This window comes from Moschus berezovskii, chromosome 20 (assembly GCF_049115385.1).
Source record: "Moschus berezovskii isolate FMDL1 chromosome 20, NW_MosBer_1.0, whole genome shotgun sequence".
Lineage (NCBI taxonomy): Eukaryota > Metazoa > Chordata > Mammalia > Artiodactyla > Moschidae > Moschus > Moschus berezovskii.
Window position 1 is genome coordinate 56,737,275 of NC_142479.1, and position 27,685 is coordinate 56,764,959.

Genomic DNA, 27,685 nt, shown 5'->3' on the forward strand with positions numbered 1-27,685 from the left:
AGGAAAGGCAGGCCCAGGGCAGGGTTCCAGCCCAGATCCAGAGTGCGTGTGTTGAGGGGTTGGGAGGAAACCCGATGCATCTGTTATCTGGTTCCAGCCTCTGAGGAGATGGAGACCCAGGAGTTCCTGCCTTGGAGGGTCCAGCTAGGGGGAAGGCAGGAGGTAGTGGGTGAGCAGGTAGAGCAGACCAACAATGCCAGCCAGCCCCGTGAGGACCCCGAGCCGCAGTGGCAGGTACTCCAGGGAGTGCTCCAGCTCCGCGTACAGGAGGACCACCTGGCGTTTGGTGACGCTCCACTCGCCCGAGTTGTCTAGAACGTGGCGGGCCATGCGGGCCTTGTCCTTCAGGGGCAGCTGGGCCTTGATCCGGGCCTCTGCGTCCTCGCGGCTCAGGTTGTTTCGCCGCATCAGCCGGGCCAGCTGCGTGTCTCGGTCACTAAAGACCAGGCAGAAGGGCTGCTCAGGCACTGTAGGCTCTGGCCTTCCTCCTCCCTTGTTACAGGGGTGGGCAGCCCTGGAAGCTCAGGCTTCCCCCCACCTCACCCCACTCTTCATGAGCACCCTAGCACCGCTGTGGGCTACCTAAGCCCCTTAGTATAAATGGGGAGGGGAAAGAGGAGCAGCTGCTGTTTTCTGCCATCTGGGGTCTCTCTGCTTGGCTACCAGGCCCGAGATTCCTTGGTTTTAAGTTGGGAGGATTTGGTTACCTGGAATCAGTGACATCCTGCATCCCTGGATGGATGACCTTTACGGAAAGGCCTGGGTCTGCAAGCTAAATGCTTCCTGCAGTTCCCCTGTAGACCAGGGCCTGTGGCATAAAAATCAGCTTCCTGGGCTTCCACAAAGAGCCCTCTCCTTGTCTCCCCACACCCACCCGGCACATTCAGAGCACAAGGACTGTGCTGAGATGGTGGCCACTGGGCTGGACGCCATGGAAGAAGCGAGATGCCCCAACGTGCTTCCAACAGGAGCAAGGACTTGAGAACTGTATTTCCCTTGGCCCTTGGGACAGGACTGAGCAGTGCACAGTAGGCCGAGCAGCACCGTCTCCCAGCTCCAGAGGAAATACAAAGAATGCCTCTCTTGCCTGCTCTGATGTTACAGCCTGGTCCTTCCCCAGAAAGCTCCCTGTCCTGCTTTGGCTACACAGGCGCCGTCCAGCTGTCCTCTGGAGCAGGGTCATCTCTAGCAGCCCCCTAGCTCTCTGACTGCCTAAGTCCCTAGATGGGAACAAGGTGGGAAAAGGCTGCAGCAGCTGTTTTCTGCCGTCTGGGGGTCTCTCTGCTTTGCCACTAGGCCAGAGTTTTTCCAGTTATAAGATGGGAAGATCTGATGACTACAGTTTAGCCCCTTTAGTCTACTTGTGGCCTAGACCTGAGGACCTCCTGGGATGCGAAGACAGAAAGGACAGATATAACCTGAACACCAGCCAATTCCAAAGCCACTGAGGACCGAATGCGGCAGAAAGTCATTTCTGGTTGACCAATCAAGGAAGACCTTGTATAAAGGTGGCGTTGGTACTGGCCTTGAAAAGTTGGTAGGACTTCTGACTTCCTTTGTTAGAAGGACAGCATGTTCTCAAGGTCGTGGGGTGAGAACAAGGCTGAGAACAAGGACTATGCAATCCTTGTCAGGGACTCTGCAGATCTGCGGCTGGGAAAGTCTGGCTGAGAGAATGGAGATGGCTTGGGGCCACCAGTGAGCACTCATCCTTCACAGTGTGAGGCTGAGACCAGTGGGCCTCCCGGGATGTGAAGGCGGAACTTGCCGACGGCCCTTCCTGGAGCTCAACGAGAGTCCCATGTGGTTAGTTTAAGGATTGATGTTGTTTGGGGTAAGGGAACTTTTGCCCAAACATTTACCCCACAACTGGCAAGCTCCTCAAAAAAGTAAATAATCACGTTTTGGTATAATCACACTTTGGTAAATCCCCTATATTAGCTCAAATGCCCAAGGGGTAGTTTGCCAGTTAAAGGAGTCCATGTGGGGATGGACTTATTTTTGTTGAGTGTAGATTCCTTTTATGAAAGACAGATAATCTTTCATTTATCTCCTGGGTATCTCTCAAGAGTCATACAACCACATGTGATAACAGTGGGGGATGTATGGTACCCGGGACCCTGGGAAGGCTCTGGCCAGTGAGTGGGGCTGGAGGATCTCCTGGGAAGCTGGCAAATTCACAAAGCCCCATCTATCTGCCAGGAGCCACAGCTGTCTCTGCTCTTGGCAAAAGGAAAGCATGGGAGAAGTAAGGTGGGAAACGTAGGCCTGAGTCACCTGGTGACTGCAGATGCAACCAGGTCCTAATTTGTTTACTCAGGACAGAGAATCTGCCTGCAAAGCAGGAGACCTGGGTTCAATCCCTGAGTTGGGAAGATCCCCTGGAGGAGGGAATGGCAACCCACTCCAGTATTCTTGCCTGTAAAATTCCATGGACAGAGAAGCCTGGCAGGGTACAGTCCGTGGAGTCACAAAGGGTCAGACACGACTGAGCAACTAACACTTTCACTTAAACATTATACTCTGAGGTGTTTTTTTTCCCCCTGATCCCTTGGTACAAAGTTTGGAATTATATTAAAACTTCAAGGCAGAGAGAATTCTGTCTTCACGGAGCCTGCTTGGCCTCAGTTTGACAGTCTTTCCCAAACAGTGAACAAAGAACCCAGAGAGGCTGCAGGTTTACACGGGTAGACACAGGCCAGTGGAGGAGAGAAGAGGATGCCCGAGTCCCTGCTCCAGGCTCAGTAGGTTTGGCCTGCCTTTAAATGACAGCCCAGGGCTAGGAGCTGGGAAGACAGGGTGATGCTGGGGGTGCTAAGCACTCCAGGCCCTGTCTCCAGTGTTCCAGGCGCCTCCCCTGCATTAGTCTCTTGAGAGCCACCCTGTGCCCAAAATACCTGCAGAGCCAAGGGCCCACCTCTGTGTCTGCTGTATCTGTGGGTGGCATCTCGGAAGTTTCTGGAAGGCAGAGACACCCTGAAGCCTCATCTACACGCACCCCCCACTGGAACTATGACTCATTTTCTCTGACAGTTTGATCCTCTTGTTTGCCAAACCTGGATGCCAGTCTGCTCCACGTCCTGAGGGATTCTGAGAACAAAGCACCTTCTTTAGCTGAGTTCTGACAGCTCCCTCTCTGCAACTTTCAGTTCATACATATTGCCAGTGGGTGACCCTAGACAAATTCTGTAACTCCTGCCTTGAGTTTCCTATACCCCAAAAGTATCAACTCCTTTCCTGACTACCTAATGTTGAGAAGTAAATTGACGTGGGAGCTGTCTGGAAAGTGGAGAAGCTTTACAGGAGGGAAAAGGAAACCACTGAATAAGAACATGGTCCCCCAGGGCAGGGCCCAGCATCTGGGCTGAAATGGCCTCCAAGAGCCAGCAGGGGGAGCCCTTCCCAAGCACTAGAGAGACACCTGGCGGCCATCACTTCCCACGTCCACCCCCAGGCATATCTGGGCCTGGCTCTATAGAGGTCAGTTTCTGCAGGCTCTGGGCACTGCTACCCAAACCCCCTGGGCCTCCTGGTCACCACGTGGGGGAAGGGTAGAATGCGATGGGTCATGTCACAGGTATGCGCCTTATCCCGGGGGTGCTCCTTTCCAGCCTCAGTTGAGTCAGGCCGTGCCACACACTCACCAGTATACCACCACCGTGTGCTTCATGTACTTGAGCAGTTTCTTGGTCTCAAAAAGCAGGGGGATGTCCAGAATCACGTAGCGGTATCCTGGGGAGAGGCCAGGAAATGTACAAACTCAATTCCGGGAAAGAGCCAAAACCACTGTTCCCCACCATCAGGAGCTCCCCGGCAGAGCAGGGAGACCTTCTAAGGAAAGGCATAACCTGAATGCTGCTGCTAAGTCGCTTCAGTCGTGTCTGACTCTGTGCGACACCATAGATGGCAGCCCACCAGGCTCCCCAGTCCCTGGGATTCTCCAGGTAAGAATACTGGAGTGGGTTGCCACTTCCTTCTCCAATAACCTGAATGCTAGCTGGCTCCAATGCCACTCAGGACAAAAGCTGCAGAAAGTGATTTTGGGGTGGATGATCCAGGAAGACCTTATAGAAGGGATGGCATTTGTAGTGGCCTTGAAAAGAAGGTAGGACCTCTGAGACTTGAAAATGAGGTGGGAGGAGGTGAGGGTTCCAGGAATGGGAGCGGCTCTGGCTGAAGTGGAGGCCTGGAGCAGAGTGAGGCGAAGCTGACAAAGCAGTCACAAAGGGTCGAGTTCCCCTGATCTGAAAGCCAAAGAGTTGCCATTTCTGAACAGGGAGATGACACAGCCGAATTACAGGAGACTGGAGAGAGTTTCTGTTAGTAGCTGGGTCCTTTCTGCCCTATTTCACCCACCTTTCCTCAAAAAAAGAGGAAAAAGGGCTTCCCTGGTGGCTCAGTGGTAAAGAACCTGCCTGCCAATGCAGGGGACATGGGTTTGATTCCTGGTCCCAGAAGATCCCACATGCCAAGGGGCAACTAAGCCAGTATGCCACGACTACTGACCGCATGCTCTCAAGCTTAAGAGTTACAACTACTGAGCCCATGTGCTGCAACTACTGAAGCCCGCGCACCCTAGAGGCTGTGCTCTGCAACAAGAGAAGCCGCCACAATGGGAAGCCTGAACACCGCAACTAGAGAGTAACCCCCACTTGCCACAACTAGAGAAAGCCCAGCGCAAGCAGCGATGAAGACCCAGCACAGCCAAAAATAAATTAATTAAATTAAAAAAAAAAAGAGGTTCTTCCCCCAGGAGCCAGGTCCAAGCCTGACTCCCTGCTGAAGAGTCCTGCAAGGTTATCTATAGATTCTCCCCAAAAACTCATACGTGGGCAGTGAGAGCCACCCCAAAGGAAAGAGGCTGCTTCGTGGCATCAGAGGGAGAGCTGCAGCCAGGGAATGCATGGACTGGTCTGGAGGTGGTGGGGTGGTTATGACTAATACTACAGAACCATTCCCGCGGGGTTAAAGACGCTGTCTAAACCACCTACTATTCCGTTGACCAAAAGGTTCATTTGGGCTTTCCTGCAACATCCTATGAAAAAACCTGAATGAACTTTCTGGCCAGCCAATATAAGCCAAGGCCAGTCAAGGGGGTGGCACCCTCACAGTGAGCAGACACGTCCCTGAGCTACTCACCCAGAAACACTTCGGGTTCCTAGTTCTCAACACCAGTGACCACTGTGTAAGTGACAACAAGCTGGCACAGATCCAGGAGCAGTGAGAAAGGGCTGGGTGCTGGCTCTGGCCCAGAGATGCCTGCCTGGCTTGGACGATGCTCCACTGCGAACACTTCCAACCACACGTGGTACCATCCCAGGGGTGTCATAGGGGAGCTGAGCTCCAGGTGGTTCAGGCGACATGGTGACCCAAGCCTCTGGGTTTCCTGTTCCTCAGGGCTCGATGCTCAGGAAGCCCAAGAGACGCCTTGGCCCCCTTACCAAGCCTCGCCTATGTCGGTGGGTGAAAGGATGACCCGCCTCACAGGAAGATGGTAAGGACTACGAGAGCAAAAGTTTGTAAGCCACTCAGCTCCCCCTCACCCAGACCCTTGCTTGAGGCTCCACAGATGACAGTTGCTATTACTACCATTACCAGTGTTCTGGAGGAAGGAGGCCGGCAGTGTGGGCTCCCCGCTCCTCTCCAGCCAGAGCAGGAGCCGAGTCCAGATCCTCCCTGGGCCTTTTATCTCCCTTTTCTGCTCCGCTCCCATCCCTTTCTCTCCCGTCACTGTCCTTTCTCCTCGGCCCCTCTCGGGAGCTCGCGGCCAGCTCTTTGGTTCGCAGGCAAAGGGCTATTCAGCTGTCACATCGCTCCTGCTTGATAAGCTCTGCAAACCATCCTGACTCTATTAAGACATCCATCTGCCTACGCGGAGACCTCCCAACAGCTGGTGATCTTATCTGACGTTTGATTATACCAACTCTGACAGTTGTATTTGTTATACTCATCAGGGGAAAACTGGGACTGAGGAAGCCACAGCTGTCGTCCCCATTTTTCACCTTATCGAGCTGAAAAGAGCTTTCTGGCTTTTATTTAAGTGGTGGTGGTTGGGGAGAGGGGAGGCTGGGTAGATGACACAGCGGGAGAACTTTGGAGCGGGTGACATTATCCGATGCGTAATTTCACGAGGGGAGAGCTGCCGCTGCCCTGAAGCCCTACAGACGTACGTACTCACGCCTGGCCTGGGAGAGATCTCGAAAGGGCAGGAATGAAAGGCAGCAGGCTCCACTCCCGCTTGAGGGGCGGGGGCAGGGGGTTGGGGGGGCACAGTGCAGGGGAGGACAGGAGGGGTCCTGGCACAGACACAAGAGGCAGGACAAAGGCAGCAAGAATCCAGAGACTCTCCTTGAGGGAGGCGGTGGGGGAAGAGGCCTGCGACAAGGAGATGGAGATCAAAAGCTGGTCTGACAGGGAGAACACCCAGACCAGCTCCTGCCTGGCCAGGGCTCCGGGGCAGGGAAGGGAGTATTAATGTCAAGGCTGTCTGTCAATTCATCCCTTTCCTTCGGCAGGGAGGTACTGGCCAGGGCGGTGGGGTCGGGTGGGAAGGTCCCCACTCTGTTCATGAGAACCTGATGCATGAGAGAATCCATGATCACAGTGCAAAAGCCTAGAAAAAAGCACGAAGGCTCCTCATAGCCTCCAGGAAGCAAAGTCTCAGCCTCGTGACTGACGGCAGACAGGCCTTCAACTCAGAGCCTGGGCTGGAGGCTCCACATCCCAAAAGCTGGCAAGCAGCTCTTCAGGGCCCTGGGCCAGCCTGTCACCTGATCCCAAGCCACCACTCTGGGCTCTCCCCCTTCTGGGGGCTGACCTCATCCTGGACAGTAATGATCAGGCCACCCCTACCCCATACCGCCCTGAAGAACCATGCTTGGAATGCAGTGTAAAGCTTGGGAAAAAGGCTGCTACAGACCCTGCTTTACAAATATGCTCCCCTCCTCCAGATCTGCCCCATCACTTGGCTGGCCCTGCACATGCCCGGCTAGCTCTCTCCACTGAGGCCCAGCCCTGAAGGATTATCCTGCACTGGAATTTACCCCTGCCAGCCCGCCATGCTGGAGCCTCCCTACCTTCCACCCTGCAAACCTACTCTCCCAGGCAGCTCAACCAGCACCAACTCTGACCATGGTTTACGTTTGCTTGGTGACCCATAGTCATGGTGTGGACTCTTAGTCCCTAAGAACTTTCAAGATGGTATTATTAGCCTGACTTTGAGGAGGAGGAAACAGGCAGAGGGGTGGGCTCACTCTGACAGTCATGCAGCTGGAAACCATGAGGGCTGGGACTTAAACTCTGGTCTTATGACTCCATTATTCATCAGCTATTATTATTCCCTGAAGCTTCCCTGGTGGCTCAGTGGGAAAGAATCTGCCTGCAGTGTAGGAGATGCTGGTTTGATCCCTTTGTCGGGAAGATCCCCTGGAGAAGGGAATGGCAACCCGCCCCAGCATTCTTGCCTAGAGGATTCCATGGACAGAGGAGCCTTGTGGGCTACAGTCCATGGGGTCACAAGAGTCACACAAGACTTAGTAACTAAACCACCACCACAACATCATTATTACTCCTACCCCTATGAGAAAAATCAGCTTCCTGGAGTTCAGGGCTCTAAAGCCTCAAGAGCCTCTTCTCGTTAAACTGTCCATTCCCTTAAGAGTTGAGGAACATCACTTCATCTTTCTGGGGCTGGTACCCGGCTGCAGAGGGGATGCCAATGAGCACAGTGAATTCAACAGTCTGCATGAAAACTGGTTCCTCCCTCCATGGACAATCTCTCTGCACAGAAGGGTTCGTGCCTGGAGGAACTGGCTCTGCCCTGCCTGGTCCCAGGTCCGGAACTTACCCCGGAGGAAGTACTTGAAGGTCTCTTTCCTCATTTCCTTGAAGATCTCGGGGTGGGTGATGCTGTTGAGCAGGTGCCGCCGGTCGGGCTGGTTAAAGATCAGGTCGCCCAGGACCTTGCGATCGATGTCACCGTTCTCCAGCAGGACCTCAGTGCCAAAGGCCTCCACAATGCGCCGGTGGGCGGGGTATCCCGGCTGGACAACTGGGGCAAGAAGAGGAACCTGGGTCATTCTCTGGAGCCTCCAGGCCAACAAGGGGACTCCCAGGGGCTGGAGGCAAAATGATGGGGCAACCCAGGGGTGCTTCTTTCAGCTGGAGCAAAAACGAGGGAGACTTCCTTGATGGTCCAGTGGTTAAGTATCCACCTGCCAATGCAGGGGACGTGGTTTCGATCCTTGGTTCGGGAAGATCCCATACGCTGAGGGGGCCACTAAGCCCACACGCCGTAACTACTGAGCCCGCGTGTCTAGAGCCCGTGCTCCACAACAAGAGAAGCACTGCAGTGAGAAGCCTGTGCATCAGAACCAGAGGGCAGCCTTCTCTTGCTGCAACTAGAGAAAAGCCTGTGCAGCAACGAACACTGAGTGCAGCCAGAAATAAATAAATAACGTTTTAAAAATCAGAGGAGGGAAAGCAGTTAGGGAGGGGACCAGAGCACCCAGAATCCCTCGTGTTGGTCATGGGGTGAGGGGAAGGGGAGGAAAGAGTGAGCAGACGAGAGGAGGCCACAGGGGGCGGGAGCAGGAGACCAGGCTGATGGGAAAGGCCTGATGGTGAGGCCTGATGGAAGGAAGGAAGCAGAGAGGAGCTGCCGGTACAGCTGTGCCCACAACTCACCGTGCCGGGCAATGATGTCCACATCGATCACCGCACAACCCAGCTGCTGGAACACCTGGATCACCGAGCTCTTGCCCGAAGCGATGCCCCCTGTCAGGCCCACCAGGAACATCTTCCTAGGAAGGAGGGAGGTCGCTGAGACCGAGAACCAGGAGCCTGGAGTCACTAGGGGCCAAGCTCCCCAGTGGTGAGGATCCTCCACAGGAACGCCGGAAGGACCTGCCTGTGGGACAGAGCAGGCCTGGTCAGCGTGAAGCCAAGAGGCTGGGGGAAGGTGAGGCAAAGGCAGGCAAAGCGAGGGAGACACAACCTGGCCAGGCAGTGCCACAGCCTGAGCCTCAGGGGCTCTGGATCCAGCCGAGACAGAAAACTCTTTCATGAGGGGACTCCGGTATTCTTTTAAAAACATTCACAAAGAAGGCAAACACTGTAAATTTAGCCATCAAAACGCTGAGCAGGCAGAGCAAGGTCAAGTGCTGTTAAGCAGAGAGAGCTTTCTGGAGGCGGCGATACCCCACTGAGGGCCAACGTCCCATAGGAAAGGGACAGCAGTCCCTCTGGGGTGAACCCAAGGCACTCTCCAGATGCCGCCAGCCTCCACTTCCTCGTCTGGACAAGGGGCTCACGGGAGGAAACGGCCTGCCCGTGTGCCCCAGCGCTAGCATTGGGACAGCCCTGGCAGCCGGCTGGGACTGAGAGGAATAATCCCTCCTCCTCATCGAAGAAGTGACCCAGGCGGGAGCCCAGTGGCAGGCAGGCTGGGTGGCCACTTAGCCCAAGGTCTGGAGAAGGATGAAGCATGCCAAGAATAGTGAGGAAAGGCTTGGCGGGGAGACAGCCTTAAACCTGGCGTCGCGACTTGCGGCTCTCAGACGGAGAAGCTGCAATACAGCCCAGAGGCTAGAAACATGAATCCCTTCAAATTCAGCTCCGCCACTTACATGCCATGCAATCGCTTGCCTCTGGGAACCTGTTTTCTCATCCATAAAAAGGGGATGACAGAACCTGCCTCCTAAGGCCGGTGTGTAGAAACTGCAGGCTGACTGAGAAAATGCATCTATAGCCCCGAGTGCACTACCCCTCACACGGTAAATGCCCAGGAAAGGAGGTGGGGTGCTGGTGCAGGGTGGACGCTGGGGGTCATGCTCACATGGCAAGGCACGGAAAGGAAAAGACTTTCATGAAAGTAGGTCTCCATTCCTGCAACTGCAGACTCTCTCACGGTAGATTTTAAGCCATGTTGCATTTTCAGTAAACATGGTTACCATGTCCTGGACTTTGTTGCCAAGCTGGGAGAAATTATATGGAAGGCCAGGTCTCTCATTCTTCCTTCAGAAGTGTCAAAGGAAGCATTTCCAGGACCTTGAAATCTGTCACAGGACTTTTTTTTTTTTTTTTTTTGGTTAAACAACAGATTTACTGTCCTGATCACGCTTCGCTTGAGTTTATATTCTAGTAGTCATGTACGGATGTGAGGGTTGGACTATGAGGAAGACTGAGCGCCCAAGAACTGATACTTTCAAACTGGACAGCAAGGAGATCAAACCAGTCAATCCTAAAGGAAATCAACCCTAAATACTCACTGGAAGGACTGATGCTGAAGCTCCAATACTTTGGCCACCCAACATGAACAGCTAACTCACTGGAAAAGACCCTGATGCTGGGAAAGACTGAGGGCAAAAGGAGAAGAGGGCGGCAGAGGATGAGATGGTTGCATGGTATCACTGATTCAATGGACGTAACTTGGGCAAACTCCAGCATGCTGAGGGACAGGGAGGCCTGGGGTACTGCAGTTCATGGGGTCATAAAGAGTCAGACACGACTTAGTGACTGAACAATACTGAAATGAGCCTGTCTCCCCTGAGGTCACACCAATGATGGGGAGGCGGCTGCTCGGATGTGGGCTGGCTGGCTCGGGGTGACACCAACCTAGAAGTTGAAATCTGCCTGGGTTCATTCTCATGCAGGGAAGCCTGAGATGGAGACAGGAAAATATCCACTAGTCACCATCCAAATGGAGTTCTGACTAAATTATTAAACTGTTTACAAAGACTGCTCCTCAATCTCTGAGACTGGAGTCACCCTCAGGTAGGTTTCCCCAGAGCTTACAAAAGAGGAGGTAAGGGTTCAGCTGTGAAAGAATTTTTTTTGGTCCACTCAGCTGATGCTATGAAATGGAACACCCAACAGCGGCATTCTTCATCCCAACGGTCTCCTCTTGTCCCTAAAGCCCTGGGTCTTCTCTTCTGCTGAAGACCCGCCTGGAGGCACGTGCTGCAGCTGAAGGAAAGGATGGAGCCGGCTTCTCCACAGGGGCCTGACACCTCATCAGTGAGAGCAAGCCACTGCCACCTGGTCGCCCGAGTTTGCTGGGTTGGGTAAAGGAGCCCGGAAGACCACATGGCTGAGCAGACCTCACCTCCTGCCTGTACACAGGACAGGACCCTTCTGGAGACCTACTGCACTGGATCTCAGGGGAGAGGGGTGGAGGCACCCAGGGGGTTCTGTTGTGTCACAGGGCTTGGGACGGGCTCTTTGTTTATGATAGTATGGACTGAGGACCAGAGAAGAGGGGACTTGCCCAGGATCACAGCTAAAAGCAGAGCCTGGATGGAAATCGGGGCTCCTAACTCTGTGTCCAGACCTCTACCTTCATGTACTCAGGGAATGGGAAATTAATTTACATTTAGATTAAGACGAAATAAGGAGGGTGCGTCTGTCTGCAGGGGCCAAAGAAAAATGATTTCTTGATGATCACACTGGTTTTCCCTTTGCAGAACAGGGGGCTGAGTCTAACGGATGACCACCAGGGCACAGGCTCAGTGTCTGCTCCTGGCTCCTGGGGTAACCTAGTGAGGATCTCCCCTTCTTGGGGCCCTAGCTGACCATCTGTAGAAACAGACTCACAGCAGCTTGGCCTCTGCTGGGAAGGGCGAGGGGATGGAGGCGTGCATGCCTGGGAAGGCTGTGAGCCCCTGGCTTAAAGGGGCCAGGCAAATACCAGCTGTTCCAGTCCCATAAGCCCCTCCATAGCTCGCTCCCTCACAGACGGCTGACTGAGCCCCTCTGGGCTTTGCAGCAACCAAAGCGAAACACAGGTCTTGCCCCTCAGGAAAGCTTGGTGAGACAGACAGTAACAAATGAAACCAGCCAAGAGGAGAGCACTGGCAGGTGACGGAGCTGTCACATGGTACTCACCCTGGGGCTGGGGAGCGCCATCTGCCCCCAGGAGCCGCCCTGACCTGAGGGCCCATCGGACCCTCAAGGCTCAGCAGGGAGGAAAGGTTTAGGTTCCAAGCTGCCTGGAAGTAAGGCCCCTGGTCCCACCCAGACCCGCCCCGTAGCTCCATCCTAGGCACCTACTGGAGCACCACCTCTGACATCCTCTTCCTGGTGTGGCTCAAAAATCATCACTTTGTAGAATCCGCTCCAGTTCCCTTTACTGCACTGCCATCCTAAAGCTGGCTGTGATCTAAAACCCTTGTGACACTTTAGAAAAAGTGTAGAAGAAACCCAGTGTCCACCCTAGCCCCCTGCCTCTGAATCTAGGGCGGGAACTCGCGTCCCAGCCAATCAGACACCAGAACCCCGGTGAAAATGGAAGGCCGTGGACTGGAGTTGAGAGGCCTGGTTCTAGCCTCTGCACTCTGCCAGAAAACTAGCTCTGATTTTGGGAGGCCTCCTCGGCAGCCTGGCCCAAGGTGGGAAGCGCTCCGAAGAGAGAAACAGCGGAGCCCCAAACGCCTGGCCTCGTCTGATCCTCTGCCTCCACACCTGTAAACGTGGGGCTGGACTTCCAGCAGGAAGAACAGCAGCAGCCCCAGGGTAGGCTGTGAGTCACGCTGGCGTGTCTTTCCTGCCCTCCTGTGGTCCAGCGCTCTTCCCAGGACGACCAAAGAATGACACGCCCACTGGTGGCCGGCCATCTCCCTCCTCAGCACCCAAAGCTGTTCAGAGCGTTGGCTTAGCTGGAGAAGGAAGGACAACAGCGAGGCCCACTGCGACAACGAGAAGCCGGTGAGTGGGAGCTGGATTCCAGAACTGATCCCCGGCCTGGGATCCCGAAGGCGGGGCGGGGCGGGGAGCCACATCCAATCTTTTCTCCTCCTCTCCACATCAATGGGAGGCAGCAGGGAGTAAAAAGGGTAGGACTGGGGTCCGAGAGGGGGGTTTTCAGCCCTGTGAGGTGACGATGGAATTCTGTTGTGCTCCACTACCGCTGGGCCCTTTGGTTTTGACCTCATGGTCCAGAGACGACAAAGAAAATACATTTGGGGAAGGTTGATCTCTCTCGGACTCTACCCTGGCAGGGTTTCTTAGGGCCTCCAGACGGCCCCGTGCCATCTGGGGAATTCTCAGTCCACAATGCCCACCCTGCTAACCTAAGCCACCTACACCCTAGGCCCCTGCAGGAGCCCGTGACCTGGCACCCCCTCCCCCCAGTCCCTGCCTCGCTTCTCTCAAGGCAGCCAGTTCAGTTCAGTCGCTCAGTCGTGTCCGACTCTCCGCAACCCCATGAATCACAGCATGCCAGGCCTCCCTGTCCATCACCAACTCCCGGAGTTCACTCAAACTCATGTCCACAGAGTTGGTGATGCCATCCAGCCATCTCATTCTCCGTCGTCCCCTTCTCCCGCCCCCAACCTTTCCCAGCATCAGAGTCTTTTCCAGTGAGTCAGCTCGTCGCATGAGGTGGCCAAAGTATTGCAGTTTCAGCTTTAGCATCAGTCCTTCTGGCTTAAGGTGAACATCTGCTCCTGTCATTCCCGTCTAAAACCTTCGCTGTATTTCTCCTCCTCCTCGACTTCAGAGGTCTCTGGGTCCTGTGATACCTCGCACTGTCCACCCCCGCTCCCATCCCCTCCATCACGCCTCGTCTGCACCTGTGCTAGTCACGTGTGCCTGCTGCCTGGCCCTGAACACGCAGGCTCTTTCCTACCTCGGAGCCTCCCTGTCTGTGGTTCCCCTGTCCGCCACCCTCACCTCCTGGTCATCCCTTCAGCCAATCAGGCACCAGACACTGTTCAGAACAAGAGCGCCTGCCCCCACGGAGGTCACACTCCACTGAAGGAAACAGTTGGGGAGGTACAGAAACAGCAGGCTCACAGTATGTGAAGCAGTGCTAAGTAGGGGAGGGGATCAGGAAGGACAGGGGTCCTTGCTTTAATTGAGGGACCAGAGTGTTCACTCTGAGTCAGAACCTGACGGCAGGAGGGAGCAGGTCACCTCTCTCAGTGCAGCCTGTCCCCTCCAACCCAAATTAGGCTCCTCACACCTCTCACCACTTCATTTCCTTTTCCTCCCTTGTGCCCACCCGGCTTTGCACTTCTGTTTGCATGATGATGTTAAATAAAATAAGCTCCACAAGGCCACAAGCCATGTCCAGCGCTTCGACCCTTTAGCCCAGGGTCCAGGGTCTGTCACTCACCAGGTGAGTGATATTGGTCACCTTATTTAACCTTCCTTTGAGTTATTTAACCTTCATCTGTAAAATGAAGCTAAGGATCCCTACTCTTGGTTGCCATGAAAAGTAAATGAATTAATACATGTAAAGCGCTGAGAACAGTACTTAGCACCCATGGAGCTCTCAACCAAAGCTCCCTTTCATTCTGATAGTGTTTGATGATCATCGTAGAATGAATGACAGAACAACTCCATGAGCAGGGAAGGGGACAGGAAATACTTGGAGTCACATTCTCCCTTCATCAGCATTGGGGAGGCTCCCAGCATGTTCCTCTGTCCATGAGAACACACTGCTCACTGCTAGTAAATCCTTCCTGGAAACAGAGGAGATAAACAGAACACCCAGTGGCTTCAAGCAGATTAAGGAAGTGATATGTGAATGGACACTCTGCTCCCTCAGGAGAGCTCGGGGCCTGGTTGGGAGTGAGTTCTCCTGTTCTGCGTCTCCCAACCAACAGCCCCACACCTGCCGGTTGGGGCCAGGAGTCTGCTCCCTCATTAACCTCAGCCTCCTTCCTCCTCTGCAGTCTCTCAGGATTTCACCCTGCGGCCACAAGCCTTTCCTTTGAATTACTTTCCAAAGCGGGTGTATCCACTTTGCTCCAATGATCAATATAATCATTCATGAAAACGAGTCGTTCCCTACTTTGGGACCCAATTATTTTCTTGTGGAACCAGAGGTTGCAAAAATATACTGTTTTCCAGTTAACTAGTAAGTGCTATTTTTATCTACACTTTCCCCACTCCTGATCTTTCATTATTGGTGAGAGGCTGCTGTTTAAACCTGAGTCCAGTTCTCCTCGTCCGCTGGACCTACATTAAGTCAGCACCTCCTCCTCCAGGTTGCCAGGAGCTGGAGGGAGTCCCCAGCGCAGGTGTGGCGCTCAACCTGCCTCTCCCTCTGCCCTGCCAACACCAAGGGAAGGCAGGTCTCTCTTCTAGAGCCCCCTCCAGGCACACACCACTGCTCCAGGGAGGTTTTATGGGTGGACAGGGAGGTTGTTTGGACTGGACAACTATGCTAGTGTTCACACAGAAAAATAATCACAGGGAAGGCCAAACCTCAGGGGCTGTAAAGTCACAGGGCCTGGACTGAGATGGCAGCCGTGTGGCCTCGGGCAATATACTTCAGCGCTGTGGGCTTCTGTTTCCTTACGTATGCTGCTGCTGCTAAGTCACATCAGCTGTGCCCGACTCTGTGTGACCCCACAGACGGTAGCCCATCAGGCTCCCCCATCCCTGGGATTCTCCAGGCAAGAACACTGGAGTGGGTTGCCATTTCCTTCTCCAATGCATGAAAGTGAAAAGTGAAAGAGAAGTCACTCAGTTGTGTCTGGACTGTAGCCTACCAGGCTCTGCCGTCCACGGGATTTTCCAGGCAAGAGTACTGGAGTGGGGTGCCATTGCCTTCTCCATTCCTTACGTATAAAATGGGATTAATAATGACTACTTGGGTCTTTCCTGGTGGTCCAGCAGTTAAGACTCCAAGCTCCCAATGCAGGGAACCTGGGTTCAATCCCTGAGGGGGAGCTAGGATCCTGAATGCTGCATGGCGCGGTCAATAATAATAACAGCTAAGCACAGGGGTTTCTTCAGGACTGAGTGAGGTACCATATGCCACCATGACCTCATCTTTCCTAACTCGACGTGTGACACGTCTGTGACGGTGGTCTACTCCCTTTCCCTGAAAGGCACCTCCGTCCTTTCAGTTGCTCAACCCCAAACCCTCAGCATCCTCCTGGTTCCTCTCTCACAGTCTTCATCCAACCCACCTGCCCCCTGCCAGCGCTACCTCCCAGACACGCCTGGTTCCCCCCAGCCCCGCCTCTGGCTCCCAGGTCACTGCAGTGACTTCTGAGTGATCTGCTGCCGCCTTTGCTCCCCAACAGTCTGCTGGTCACACAGCAGCTAGTGTGATCCTAAGTCAGATCACATCACCTCTCCGTCTCAGAGTTCCTGTGTGTCTCCGGACAGACTCGGCTCCAGCCTCTCTGGGCACCTCCTTCCACTCCCCCCCATCAAATGAGACCCTCCAGTCACCCTGGCCCCTTGCTGCCCCTTGACTGTATTGGGCACCTCCCACCTCGGGCCTGTGGACACGCTGGCTGTTCCCGCCACATGCAGGACCCTTTTCCCAAAGGTCACAAGGCCCCTTTCCCCTTTTTGTCCCACTGCCACCCAATCAGACTGTCCTGAATATATAAAGTAGCGCCCCTCTGTTTCCGTCATGTTCCACTTTTCTTCACTGTGCTTATTTTCACCCCTCAAATATGTCTACATGATTATTTGACGTAATGTGCCTCTCTCCCTAGAATCTGAGCACTATTGTATATAAGGTGCTTAAAACAGGGCCCAGTAAGTAGAAGGGCCTCAAAAAGCATCTACTGAATACACAAAGTGTAAGTGATAGTCGTTCAGTTTGCAACCGTATAGACTGTAGCCCTCCAGGCTCCTCTGGCTATGGAATTCTCCAGACAAGAATACTGAAGTGGGTAGCCATTTCCTTCTCCAGAGGATTTTCTCGACCCAGGGATCGAAATCGGGTCTCCCGCATTTCGGGCATTTTTTACCATCTGAGCCACCAGGGAAGCCCCTGAATATACGAAGCACACAGCTAAATGTCCAGCTCATGGGTAAGCAGGGTTAGGATTAGTTGCTCATTCTGAGGCAGGAGGCAGATGCCCCCACCCCCACCCCCCAGGGTAAAAAAATTGGAGATTCATTCTCTATTGACCAAAAAATTCCAAGACCTTAATAGCAGGACAATTAAGGGAGAAGGCTGGACCCTGCAGAGACCACATATTTGTCATTCCTGAAGTCAGGAGACCTCCCTGAACACACATGGGCAGAAAAGGCTCCTAGGAGGCCAAAGGGGAATCATGTCAAGGGATGATCTACCCAGATGCCTTTTCGGTAGGATCCATCTTGGCTAAAAGATGCGTATGCCCACATGGAAGGATCCTAAGATATAACAAATATGGACTGTGAATCAGGCAAATCATAATGACTGGCCAAAGGAAATGGGGAAGAAACACCCCATAATAGTAATTCAAACTACCACGAGGGCGAGACTCAGCAACTCAGGGACTCTCCCTTTGAGTCTGCCCCGTGTGTCTAGCCACACGTACTGTATTCTTTTTCCTCCTAATAAATACTTGCTTCACTACTTTCCGTCTTTGTGGAAATTCTTTTCTGCAGAGCTGAAGGGCCAAGGCTCTGGTCACTGACCACTGGTCTAGTGGCTAGGATCCAGTGATTTCTGTGCCGTGACCCAGCCTCAACCTGTGGCTGGGACCCAAGCCCCACTCCAAAGCCATTGCAGGCTGAGATCACATGAGATCAATTCTAGCAAATATACAGGGATACATATATGAATTAAAAGAAAAATTCCACTCAGCTTATTAAGAGAAGCATTTCAAATAAGACTTAGGTTTAACAATGATCAAAACTAGTTGGTCAGTTTTATATTTTACAATTTTGGAACTCAATCTAAAAGAAAATATTTAATAGTATGACAACACGATTTTCAAAAATGTTTTAGTTTTTATAAGTATTTTTGTAGCAGAGCAGAAAAACAAACCAAAGACTTCTGAGTATAAAACTGATTTGACTAGAAAAAGAAATTCTGTGGAGGAAATTAAGTGGAAATAGGAGTTCAAGGAGGAAAAAGGAACATGTAAAATTTCAACTGTTCAGTAAAAGCTGGTTCACGTAATCTTTTCCAAGGATGAAGGAAAATCAAATCACTATGGTATTTACATTCCTTTGCAGACTTAAGTGCCTTGACAGTTTCATTTTTAAGATGTCAATATTTACAACTGACCAGAAATCACAGCCTTTGCAACTATTGAAACTTTCAGAGAAAAATTTTAGCAACTTAAAAATGTGAAGAGTGGGCAGGAAGGCAAGGAAGCTGAGCTCAGCGGCTACTGCTGGCCTGCCTTCAGTCGAGCTCAGCGGCTACTGCTGGCCTGCCTTCAGCCGTAAACGCACAGGCACTAAGTGAGCTTCTGGATCCTTTGGACAGGCTTCCCATGAGGACAGATTCAGACCTTGCTCAAGAGACAGAAGAGGATTTGGTGAGAATTTAGGGCCCTCATAAGGGAAAACTACCCCAACCAGGCTGTCCCATAGCCAGATCTCTATTATGTCACCATGTCCCCAGGCTTGTCTGCACCTTGCCAAATCCATCTGACTTATTTGGGCAAACCGGCACTCCGGGCCCCAAAGAAAACACATTTCAAAGCCCTCCATTTCCTCAACTTTAAAACTAGGACTTAATGTCAAGGTTCATTCGGGTAAAAATTTCCCCATAATTAAGTAAACAAACTCAGTGCCAGAGGCGCCAACGCCTCCATTTGGGAAGCAAGGAGTGGGGAGAGAAGTAGGCTGCCCTTTTCATCAATGCAAAGAGTTGGGAACTCCAAGCCAATATTTCATGTGAGCAAACAAGAGTCGGAGCGGTACCCACGGTCACACAACTGGAAATGGCAGAGGCTGGATTGAAAAATCAAACTTAGATCTGACCACAAAGGTCTGAAGTGCCGGGGGTGGTTATTTAGTCGCTAAATCGGGTCGACTCTTGAGGCTCCATTGACTGTAGCTGCCAAGCTCCTCTGTCCATGTAATTCTCCAAGCAAAAACCCTGGAGTGGGTTGCCATTTTCTTCTCCAGGTGATCTTTCCGACCCAGGGATAGAACCCGGGTCTCCTGCACTCTGCAGGCAGATTCTTTACCGAGTGAGCTACGAGGGAAGCGGCTTTGGCCTGAACCTTGGTTTAAATTCACTATTTCCACTGCTTTCTAGTTGTAAACCTTTCTCAGTTTCCACAGCTCTAAAACTGGTAAAACATCACCTTACTTAGTAGGGTTGTTGTCAAGGCAACGAGCCACGGAGGTAAAAGCGTTTGAGCAAGAGCAGCTACATAGTATGTGCTCAATAAACTGTAACTGAGGCTCAAAAGAAAAACGCGTATTCTACGCCAGCCCAGCACGACTACTGCGCCGAGAATACCGCGCCTGGACACAACGCCTCCAGGTTGGACAAAGCCCTCCAGTGGCCTGAATGCTAGAGCAGACAAAGCGGCCCAAGGGGCCGCAAACCGGCCAGCGCCCTCCCCCGGGTCCGGCTGCTCCCACTTGCCCATGCGACGCGCTACGTACCCTGGGTCTCCGACCCAGCTCGCGCCGCCGCCGCTGGCCCAATCTCAGAGGCGCTTACTGGGCGGCTCTCTGAAGACAGGCGGGGCCTCGGGAGCGCCGCACGTGGACCGGACGTCCGGCCAGCTGAAGGGGGCGGGGCCGGCGGCTGGGGGCGGGACCCGGAAGGCGCACCTCCCTAGAGTGCTGGGCAGGTGGGGATTGCAGGATTATTCCGCCGTGGGCGCTACATTTCCAAACTGGAAGAAACGCGGGGCAGGCGGGACCTAGCTTGAAGTTCAGGACTGGCCACCACTAGCTGTGCAGCCTCTGGGCAGTGATAACAATAGCCATGGTAGTGGCTACTGCCGAGTCTTAACAGCACTCTGTAGGCATTCTCATTGAATCTTCACAGCCCTTGAGGTAGATACCATTACCATCCCCAGTTTTTATTTTGGCTTGGCTGGGCAGCTTGTGGGATTTTAGTTCTCAACCGGGGATTAAACTCCACCCTCGTTAGTGAAAATGCAGAATCCTAACCACTGGACTTGTTGCAGGAGAGGGGACCCCTTCCAGGGCCTGAAAGTGGGCTCTTGTCTAACACTTGGAAATGATTGTCCGAGGAGACACATGTGCTGATAAAGCAAGAGATTTTATTGGGAAAGGGCTCCCAGTCGGAAAAGGAACTCAGGCAAACTGCTCTGCCATGTGGCTCGCAGTCTCTGGTTTCATGGTGATGGGATTGTGTCGTCCTTAGCCAATCATTCTGACTCAGAAGTCCTTCCTGTTGGCGGACTCCTTGTTCAGCCGAGATGGATGCCAGTGAGGAGGATTCTGGGAGGTGGTCAGACATGTGGTGTCTCCTTTGGAGACCTTTCCCGAACTCTTTTGGTTGATGATGGCTTATTAGTTCCGTGTTCCTTACCTGGACCTCCTATGGTAAAACAACTCACACAAATGGTTACTATGGTGCCTGGCTAGGATGGGCCGTTTTAGTCAGTGTGCTTCCCCTAACAGACTGCCAGGGAATTCCCAGAAACTGACACTAAATATACATGTATATAATTTGGGTGTGTAGGGTCTTAGTTGTGGCACGTGTTATCCTTTGTTGTGGCACATGGCATAGATTCTCTCGTTGTGGTATGAGGGCTCAGTAGTTGTGGAAGCTGACATATAAAGGTTAATCCGTTTACCATGTACATTGGCTATGGAGCTCATTCTATGCTTACAACCCTAGCCAAGTCACTTTGCCTCTCTGCTCTTTTAAAGTGCAAATATTGGCTACCGTGCTGCTTGCTGAAAGAATTGAAAATACATAAAAGCACCTAAGGGTGCTTCACATATAGTTCAGTTCAGTCACTCAGTTGTGTCCAACTCTTTGTGACCCCATGGAATGCATCACACCAGGCTTCCCTGTCCATCACCAACTTCCATAGCCTACTCAAACTCATGTCCATTGAGTCGGTGATGCCATCCAACCATCTCATTCTTTATCATACCCTTCTCCCGCCTTCAATTTCCCCCAGCATCAGGGTCTTTTCAAATGAGTAGGTGGTCCTTAACTCCTACCCTGCCTCCTTCTCCCTCTTCCTAAAGTGTATCTCTGCTTTCAGCTTCAAGGCAGAAATCTTGTCTGTCTTCACCACTCGTGTCCTCAGTGCCTGGCCCAGTGTCCAGCATACGAGGGATCCAATACATTGAAGGAAGAAGTAATCCAACATCTTCCTCTGATCACTCCAGTCCCTGAAACCTTTCTTCTTGAGGTCAGAAGCACTGACTGACAACACCCAATGAATAGGATTGCATCTCATGATCAAAGGGGCATTTGGTCCAAACACCTGTTCAGTGTTTGAGTCTCCTCCACATCATCTCTGCTTACTCTACTTGGACAAGTCCAGTGTCAGTGAACGCACTGTCTTTCCAAACAGCTTCGTGATGTCTCTGAAATTCAATCTCGGCCATTTTTCCTTAGGTAATATCTCTTCTAATCCACAGAGTCATGGGCCAGTCTCCTTCCTGGACTAAACAACTTTCAGATAACCTCACTTTGTTCTCAACCTCTTGCCTACTTCTGTCACGTCAGAAGGATACCCAGACCAGCCCCCCTCATCCCCATCAGTAACAATGACTGACCACGCAGTGATAGAAATAAGATGCCTTCGCCTCCCCCAGGGTATCAAGCTCTTCCTAGGGGGGTATTGTTAGGCAATCCCTTCAAGATAATCCTTCACCCCCTCCCCGGATTCTGCCTTACAGTATTGTGAGCTAGCGATGTACAAGTGGGGGCTCTAATTAGCCATCTTTGTGGTCCAATCTGCCAACAGCAGCTGCATCTCTGCATTGGGATGATCCTGGAGGCTGAAGGGCAGCTTCAGGGGCTTCAACCCAGGAACTTCCTCTGAACTGAAGCTCTGTCTTTGCAGTTTTGAGATGATGTCATCAAGAACTTTTTCAGCTCAAACACATATGCTCTGTTAATTTGGATGGCAGTAATAAACTTTGAGCTGGCTTGGACTGCTTACACAATCTCACTTCATCCTGATAATGACCTGTATCTCAGTCACCCTTGTGTCCTTAGCATCTAGCATGACGCCCAGACCACAGAGCTACTTCAAGTTGTTTGGTACGCTCCGAGTCCAGTAGAGATGACTCCTTTGACTCCTGGGTCTTTGACTCAGTTCTTAAAATTAAACTTACTTTCCGTATATTTATTTTAAATAAATATTAATATGCAATTAACTTTATACTATCCCTCACAAATATCATTAATATTTATTCTTTATTAAATAGCTTAAAAGAAAAAAAAAAAAGACTTCCCAGCTGGGAGATAAAGTCCAAACTCTGAAGATGAACCTGAAACTCAAGGCTTTCTGTGACCTGGCCCCTGATGACTCCTCCAAACATATGTTCTACCATATGTCTTACCATATGTTCCCCCTTGGGAAAGGCAAAGGAAGAAGGCAATTTAGTTACTGCACTAGACTTTGCATGAGAACAACAGGTTCAAGTCCAAGCTCATCCTTAGTAGCAGTGAAACTTTGGACAAATCATTGAACTTCTGTTTTTCTCATCGTAAAACAAGAATTATAGCAGCCCTGTTACTGCACAGGGTCAAACAAAACAACTGATGGTAGGGATCAAACGAGACAGTACCGTGTGAGCTCATTTTTGTTGAGTAATAAAGTGCTTTATGCACATTAGTGGTCACCATACCATATGTTCCTGCCTCTGCCCCTTGTCTGCAACGTTTCCACATCCTGAAGCCCTTGTCCCTTCTTTCTCACTATCTCATTTACCCAGTCATACATTAATTAATCCAACAAATATTAATTGAGGGCTTGGACTTCCCTGTGGCTCAGTAGTAAAGAATCCCCCTGCAATGCAGGGGACATAGGTTGGATCCCTGGGTTGGGAAAGATCCCCTGGAATAGGAAATGGCAACCCACTTCAGTATTCTTGCCTGGGAAATCCCATGGACAGAGGAGTCTGGCGGGCAACAGTCCATGGAGTTGCCAAAGAATCGGACATGACTTGTTAAACAAGAACAAAAAACAACAGTGTGCTGGCCCAAATGATATAGAAGTGAGGAAAATCCAACCTGTTCTGTCTTCATAGAACACAGGGTCTTGGGGGAAAATAGTTGCAAATTGAACAACCACACAAACAAAGGTAAAACTGCAGGGAGACTTCTCTAGTGGTTCAGGGGCTAAGACTTGGCGCTTTCAACGCAGGGGGCCTGGGTTCAATCCCTGGTCAGGGAACTAGGTCCCTTGTGCCACAACTAAGAGTTTGCATGTAGCAACTAAAACCTGGTGCAGCCAAGTAAATAAATAATTTTAAAAATTAATACACTTAAAAAAGTAAAACTGCAGCTGTGACTCCAGCTCAGGACTGGGTCCACAGGGCCCCCCAAAACGATCATGATGGGGGAATCCAGGGCTTAAGTTGCCTCCAAGGCCCAGTTTGAGTCCTGCTTTCTCCAGGAAGCCTTTTCTAACCACCCTGGCCCAGAGGTCTCCAGAGCCTACCCCACCCCCATCTTCAGTTAACTTATCTATCCAGTTCATTTAATCACACTCAGTCAGGCCTTGTTATTTTGGTTTCAAGTGTGCCTGGTTTTCTCGATTTCACTGGAAGTGCCTTCTGGGCAGGGAATACTTGGCACTCTCTTAAATCCCATAGCACCAAGCAGAAAGCTGGGCCCACTGTGGTCCAGGGACCTGGAATACAAGGGACTGTCACAGGGAGAAAGGATGCCCTTTCTGAGCGTGAGCTCTAGAGGGGACAGGGAGCTGCCAAAGACCATCTCTCCAGCCCCTATTTCACAATCGAGTCCACTAGCCCTGTTTTTCAGAGGAGAAAAGCTCTCTTCCCTAGGAAAGCCAGGATGTTGCCCAGTATGATCTTTCTCCAACAAAAACTGCATCATCTTTCTCCCCAGTTAAAATCCTTCCGTGGCTCCCAGTCTTCAAGGTAAAGTCCAAACTTCGCAGCATGGCAGCTGCATCCCTTCCCAGTCTGACTTCTGGCTGCCTCTCTGGTCTCAACTTCCAAAATGCTCCTCACACTCCAAGCTGGCCACATCATTCTCCTTTGTGATACCTCCAAAGCACCCACTTTCATACCTTCTGCCTAGGATGTCCATCCAGTCTGTCTGCTTCTGCTACCGAAACTCAGCTCAGCCATCTTCTCCAGAAGCCGTCCCCAGGTTAAGGATTCCACCTCTAGGCTCCTGCTACATCCTGTGGCCACCCCTCAACTCTTTTCTGCACTGTGTTCTGTCAGACCAGACACGTACCAACTGATGGAGGGGACCCAGGGAGCAGACTGTGTTGGTCTATCCCTAATTGTCTACCTTCTGCCACAGAGCCCGACACGTTAGGACATGAGTGCTCCATGCGATTGGGTAAATGAATCATGAAGGTGACCTGGCTCATGCCTTCCTAGGCCCATCTGAAGAAAGGGATCTCTGATCTGCTGGGAGCACAGCAACGACCTTGATCTGTGATGGACATCATGAGAAAGGTTTTTTTGATCACCAGGAGTGATGCTGACTTTCTGGGAGGGGAAAACACTTTACTGCTTTGTGTGCATTGTCTCAGATGAGGACACTGAGACTCAGAAAGGTTAAGTGACTTGCCTATGTGACTTGGTGGGTCACAGGCAGAGCCAGGACTTAGAAGCCAGGGAGTTAAGAGTCTGGAACATATTCTTAACGACTATATTCTATTGTCTCCAAAAATAACTGAGAAGGAATAATGGAGGTATGCACACTAGGAGTAAATTCCAGAATCTGCAGAGGTTTATAGGGACATCCTTCAGCCATCCTTTGGGGCCTGCTGTACCTCGCTCACTCGTGTGAGGCTCTTGCCAGAATGGGTGGATAGGAAGAGCCAGCAGTGCCACTGTAGTGTGTTGAGGAGCTTGGATAGCTGGGGGTGTTTACCTCAGAAAAAAAGGAACAAGATTTAATTGAAAAATTACACAGGATTATATGCCTTTTTTTTTTCATTTTTAAAATTAATTATTGATCTTTGGCTGTGATAGGTCTTTGTTGCAGAGCTCAGGCTTCTCACTGCAGTGGCTTCTCTTGTTGCAGAGCACAGGTTCTGGACTGCTCAGGCTTCAGTAGTTGTGGCACACACGCTGAGTTACTTAGACATTCAAGTAAGCTCAGGCATTGAAGTCACATGTGGCAAAATTCAGTCATTAAATGGACATTAAAAAAAAAAAGGTATTGGGGACTTCTCTGGTGATCCAGTGGCTAAGACTCAGCACTCCCAATGCAGGGGGACTGGGTTTGATCCCTGGTCAGGGAACTAGATCCCATATGCTGCAACTAAGAGCCAGTACAACCAAATAAATATAAATTAAAAAAAAAAAGATATTTCTTAAAAAAAATAGTAAATATAAAGTTTTAAAAAAGATGTTGGGAATTCCCTGCTGGTCCAGAGGTTAGGACTTGGTGCTTTCACTGCCAGAGTCAGGTTCAGTCCCTGGTTGGGGAACTAAGATTCTATAAGCCATGTGGCATGGCCAAAAAAAAAGAAAAAACAAATGAAGTGTCACATATACTCAATTCCTTTTTTTTAATTTCTTTTTAAAAACGTAAAAATTTAAATTTTTACTATAGAGAAATCATGAATCTTATAAAATCTAAAATTTTAGAAGATTCTAACTTGGATTCAAGACTCTTGAGAGTCCCTTGGACTGCAAGGAGATCCAACCAGTCTATTCTAAAGGAGATCGATCCTGGGTGTTCATTGGAAGGACTGATGCTAAAGCTGAAACTGCAATACTTTGGCCACCTCATGCGACGAGTTGACTTACTGGAAAAGGGTCTGATGCTGGGAGGGACTGGGGATGGGAGGAGACGGGGACGACAGAGAATGAGATGGCTGGATGGCATCACTGACTCTGTGGACATGAGTTTGAGTGAACTCCGGGAGTTGGTGATGGATAGGGAGGCCTGGCGTGCTGTGATTCATGGGGTTGCAAAGAGTCGGACACAACTGAGCTACTGAACTGAACTGAACTGAACTTGGATTCCAGAACCTTGGACTCATACTTGCATTCTGAGCTTCGTCACCTCAGTCACACTGCTTGCCTATCTCCCAGAAAAGCTCTCCACTGGGTCAAAACTGCTTGGTTTGCAGTAAAATACCATGCAGAGTGTCTTACTTAAAGCTTTAGCTTGTAAGAATGGCAAGGGGCCTCAGACACCAGCACCATCATCCACCATAATCACTCTTCATGAGTCCCATTTCATTAGCCTTCATTCAGCCTCTGCAAATCTGTAGGAAAAGAAAATATAGGGCTGGGAAATAGAATACCAGAAATGAGTTCTGGTCCAAGGTCTGCAACTAGGTATCGCTGTTTGTTTTTTTTAAATTTTTCCAAGCACAGTTTTCTTCAAGCCTCCTTCACAAAGTCACATGAGCTATTATAACTGAAATACTTAGAAAAGTTAAATCTATCTAACACATGTAAGACTTTATTATTATCTCTGACTGCTTCCTTTTGCCTGCATTGCATATAAGGCATCCTGCTGACCACAGTCTTGGCCCCAGAGAGACAAGAAAGGGTAACAGTTCTCAGCCTGAGCAGGAGTCTTTGCCTTCCAAAGTCAAATATAAATGATTGCGGGTTACCTGCTGCTTTGGATCATATTATTAACACTTCTGCTGTAGCCACTGGTATAAGATCAAGCATTGACTATATTTAGCTCTCTTTTGTTTTGCTTCCCTGAGTCAGAAGGGAAATACTTCTTCCCACTCTATTCCTCTTCCCACGCTGAGAGTATCCCAAAGGCAAGATCATTTCCCTTTTTGGCTGGATCATTTCATGCAGCTCCATGATGATAAGAACTTGTCCTTCCCTCAACACCCACATAACCCAAGCTGAATGGAAAATCTCTAGGAATGGTAACCATGTCTTTGGGCTCTGCCTCAACACTCCGGTGTGATTACTCAACCACAGGGGTGAGACCCAAAGGACTGGAGCATTCAGTCAAGGCTAAAAATGGCTTAAGATGTCAAAATTACCTTCTAATAACTGATTTACCTGGGTAGATGTATGAGACGATGGGACTTTGGTGGTAATGAATTTAGAGAGTTTAAGTCATATCCATATGTGTATACTTCTCGCCTCCCCCTCACTCCACCCCCGCCACTTATTAGCTATTAGACTGTCCAATTTACCCACCAATTTGGGGGCCAAGTTTCTTGTCTGTGAAAAACGGGAATAGCGCCCACTTTCTAGATTTGTTGAGAAGATGGCAGTAAGTAATTGAGTGATTGTGGAGGGCTGCTGCGGGGAATGAAAGGGGCTCTGTGTGGGGAAGAGCTTCAGGCCAAGAAGGGCTAAGGCCTGACAGAGCAGTCAGATGTCATTGGTCAGGATTAGTGCTCCGCACATCACAATCCACCGCCTTTCACGAGGCCTCGATCTACCAAAGACCACGGGCCGCCCAGAATCCCGAGCGAGGAAAGGCGGCCAGGAGCCAACCTGGCTTCTTGCAGAAGGGAGCTCCAAGAAAATCCCATGCATTTGGGCTTTCAGGGGGTCGCAGCCGCAGGCCTCAAGGCCTCTTACTTACCTGAGAATGGTAACGGTCCTTAACGGCAGCCAATAACGGCTCAGAGCCGGCTGAGGTCAAACCTAGGATTTTGGAGCCCACGCCCAAAACCCTAAACTGCATCGAACTACAACTCCCAGCATGCGACGCGACCGCCCGGGTGGCGGAGCGTGGGCCTCGCCAACCTCCGTCCCTTCTTTCCTCCCGCGCGGCCGAATTCCCAGAACTTCCGGATAGTGCTGGCTCCCCACCCACGACTGCCTCCTCTCTAGATTTCTGGGTATTGTAGTCCACCTTGTTCCTGTTTCCCGGGAATAACCT

At 51.1% G+C, this 27,685-nt stretch overlaps 1 protein-coding gene across 3 annotated transcripts; it reads right to left on the reverse strand.

Moving 5' to 3' along the window:
• DCAKD (dephospho-CoA kinase domain containing) lies at window positions 1–27,591 on the reverse strand. 3 transcript variants are annotated; one of them, XM_055408071.2, is made up of 5 exons: window positions 19,312–19,441; window positions 8,686–8,908; window positions 7,847–8,050; window positions 3,645–3,732; window positions 1–436 (listed from the first exon to the last, which is right to left on the reverse strand). In XM_055408071.2, exons 2-5 carry the CDS (start codon window positions 8,795–8,797, stop codon window positions 145–147), a joined length of 696 nt encoding a protein of 231 aa, XP_055264046.1. In that variant the 5' UTR covers window positions 8,798–8,908; window positions 19,312–19,441; the 3' UTR covers window positions 1–144. The 3 variants fall into 3 exon arrangements, with proteins under 3 accessions (XP_055264046.1, XP_055264047.1, XP_088685298.1); XM_055408072.2 differs by having other exon boundaries at window positions 8,686–8,801; window positions 19,312–19,388; XM_088829172.1 differs by lacking the exons at window positions 1–436; window positions 19,312–19,441 and adding exons at window positions 443–3,090; window positions 27,386–27,591.
• Between the last annotated feature and the right edge of the window lie 94 nt (window positions 27,592–27,685).

Excerpts from the sequence above, each read along its gene's own strand:
- DCAKD (XM_055408071.2), bottom strand. The coding sequence starts at position 8,797 with ATGTTCCTGGTGGGCCTGACAGGGGGCATCGCTTCGGGCAAGAGCTCG. Across the intron at positions 8,051-8,685 it reads GGACATCATTGCCCGGCACG|TTGTCCAGCCGGGATACCCC; the intron begins GTGAGTTGTGGG and ends TTCTTGCCCCAG. Across the intron at positions 437-3,644 it reads CACACGGTGGTGGTATACTG|TGACCGAGACACGCAGCTGG; the intron begins GTGAGTGTGTGG and ends CCTGGTCTTTAG.